Genomic DNA, 2,682 nt, shown 5'->3' on the forward strand with positions numbered 1-2,682 from the left:
CGTGGTCACCGATATGACGATACCGAGAAGCAACCCAATGTAGCATACACTGGCTCGTCGAAGTGAGGTCAGGCAGTCTGTAGCTCTAGGGTCACAGGATGCTCCGCTCGAAAATGATGCATGAATGGAGCTCGTCACTTTACTGTACAGACTGAAGCAGTCACCGCACTCATCTCGCGTTGACAGGGAGCAGTGCTTCAAGTCCACCCTTGCTCTTTTTGAAGCGGAAAGGCAAACACGATTTGCTCTGAAACATGACAGCAAGCTGTGTGTTACACACTGTGTACACTGTACACTGTACAGTACCTAAGGAAATTGCCTGTTAATAGTTTATTACATGTACTTTTATTTACCATATTATTAGGTATGCTAGAGAATCCCTTCCAGTGACATCCCGATGCGGGCGCCAACACTTTCCCTCTCATTCCTGTGGCTGGATGGACTATCAACGAGCTCCACGCGCGATTGCGGCAGCTTCACACTTTGCGTCTCGTCTCCTCGAGCATGTCACCGATCATGGACTCCTGTCGGATGAGCGCGCTCTCCATCATAGCCATCGTGTCCTCGACGTTACCCAACACGCTAACGAAGGCAGCTACAAAGTCGACGTACGTGTCGTACCGATGGATCTTGTTGTCATCGCCAAAGTAGAACGTGTTCCCCACTGGGTATTCGAGCTGCTTGCCAATGAGGCGCTGGACAAGTGGTTCATTCCAAAGCACGTGGGGGAAGATTTTCTCGATAGTGCGCCGCGTAAAGCGTACGTGAAGCGTGGCGGGCGCGAGCACCACCGGGTTCGGCTCTGCTGCCATGATTTGCAGGTTCTTGACTTCGTACTTGAGCCCCGCATGATATAACGAGTACTTTTGCCACTGATCCAGCAGCTCCCGTACCCCGTAGGAGCTGCCAAAGACAACATTCGGGTGCATGAGCCCGTTCAGGAAACCAATCTGTCGGGACGAGAGCACCAATTGGTCCTGTGGCACGTTCATCAAGTCCTGTTCGGCCACTGGTACACCGTATTTGAAGAGTGAAAAGTACTCGTTCACAACGGTGGCGAACGACCCGCCAATGGGCTGTCGCGTGAGAGGCCATTTGGTTGCAGTTTGTTGCTGTAGTGAGCGCCCGTGAAGACTAAGTTGGTCCACCTCCTTCTTGAGCTCCTCCACTTGCTCCTCCAGCGTCTGCACGTAATTCTTCCAGCGTGAGCGATAGAGTTTGCCCCGCTCGCTATTGGATAGACGACGCGAGCGCTTCTTAGACGATAATTTGCCAGTCACACCGACATTGGCACTGGTATTAAAAGTTGTAGGAGGCTCGGTACCGATGCCGCTGCTGGCGTGACGAACGGGGGCAAGCGGCGGCAGGGACGGACCCGCAGCGACGACGCGACTCTCGATCTCGGCGTCGGCGCTGCAGAGCGCGTTGATGTCCATTCGGCGGTCGTGCAAGCTCATAGCGGGATCTAAGAGCTTGCTCTATTATAATGTTCCCGGTTTCGAGACCTGAGCTGTCCGCGTCGAATTGCGAAGTGACCGCGAGTCGCTGTGGTCGTCATCCTCGATCGCGTATCGTCTATGACATGTCCAATGGAAGGCTTTAATTTTCAATTACTGCTCTGTACCGTGGTACATACTAACTTTGAACGGTTTTCTTTCCCTCCTTACAAATTCGGACATCCCACTTTGTTTTTGGCAACAGATTTAGCAGGTGTATGTGGAATCGCTGCATTTGCCGGCGTTATCAGGCAGTCGGTGATCAAATGGTGGTGTTTTCCGCATGCTCTCCTCCTGCGCTTTCCCCAGCGATTTGTCTCGGCGACGGGTTTCTTCATGGGAAAAACTAACGAGGGCCCTCCTAGAGAGGGCCCTCACACAAAACGGGCAGAGGTATTACCGGTACTGTTACCGGTACAGCGTTACCGTACTGTAACCGGTACAGCGTTGCCAACCAGACGAAAGGTTGTTAACATATTGAAAGGTTGTAAGAGTACCATTACTGTGGATGGGGTTGCCGTACGCGAATGGCTGGCGTGTACAGGAGCTCAGTAGCGGGAAAAACTAACGAGGGCCCTCCTAGAGAGGGCCCTCACACAAAACGGGCAGAGGTATGACCGTTAGTGCTGCAAATAGACCGTTAGTGACGCAGCCGTTAGTGATGCAAAAAGACCGTTAGTGATGCAAAAAAATCGTTAGTGATGCAATTCACAGCTTGTGACGTAAATAGATCTTCCAAAGTGCTATCTGAACGAAAACAGCTTCAGTCTTCAAATGGCTTCCAACCCAAGACTTGAGTTTCCGCCCGACGGCTATCTAGTGCTGCCCCTCAATCTCACGCAAGCAACTATTTCATGTGTGCTTCGACAAGCAAGACGATCTGATTATATTAGTGTTTTCCGTGAGGTGGGTGGCGAAGAAGACGACACATTCCGTAGCCAATCACGTCAAAATTGTCTTTCGCCACAGATGAAAAAGCTCCACAGGAAAATTGAGGAGGTGGTTACACTAGTTGATGCAAACTTTCGAGCACAAGTTTATTCATTTTTGTACTCGCGCCCTGGTGGGCCTGAGCAAGGACCGCATGCAGACTTCACAAGTAGCGACGTGGAAGCTGTCAAGATGCGTTTTCCCCGCAGCATTCCAGCTAGTGTCGTCGTCGCGCTCGAAAGTGGTACACAATTAA

The 2,682-nt window shown here is 51.5% G+C and overlaps 1 protein-coding gene across 1 annotated transcript; it reads right to left on the reverse strand.

The window, feature by feature from the left end:
- Window positions 1-369: 369 nt before the first annotated feature.
- On the reverse strand, window positions 370-1,457 carry PITG_10557 (uncharacterized protein; the record flags this gene model as incomplete). Its single annotated transcript, XM_002902286.1, has 3 exons — window positions 370-412; window positions 523-1,256; window positions 1,350-1,457. The coding sequence occupies 3 exons, from the start codon at window positions 1,455-1,457 to the stop codon at window positions 370-372; spliced, it is 885 nt and encodes a 294-aa protein (XP_002902332.1).
- Window positions 1,458-2,682: the final 1,225 nt, after the last annotated feature.

Source organism: Phytophthora infestans, genomic scaffold (genome assembly GCF_000142945.1).
Source record: "Phytophthora infestans T30-4 supercont1.18 genomic scaffold, whole genome shotgun sequence".
Taxonomy (NCBI): domain Eukaryota; phylum Oomycota; class Peronosporomycetes; order Peronosporales; family Peronosporaceae; genus Phytophthora; species Phytophthora infestans.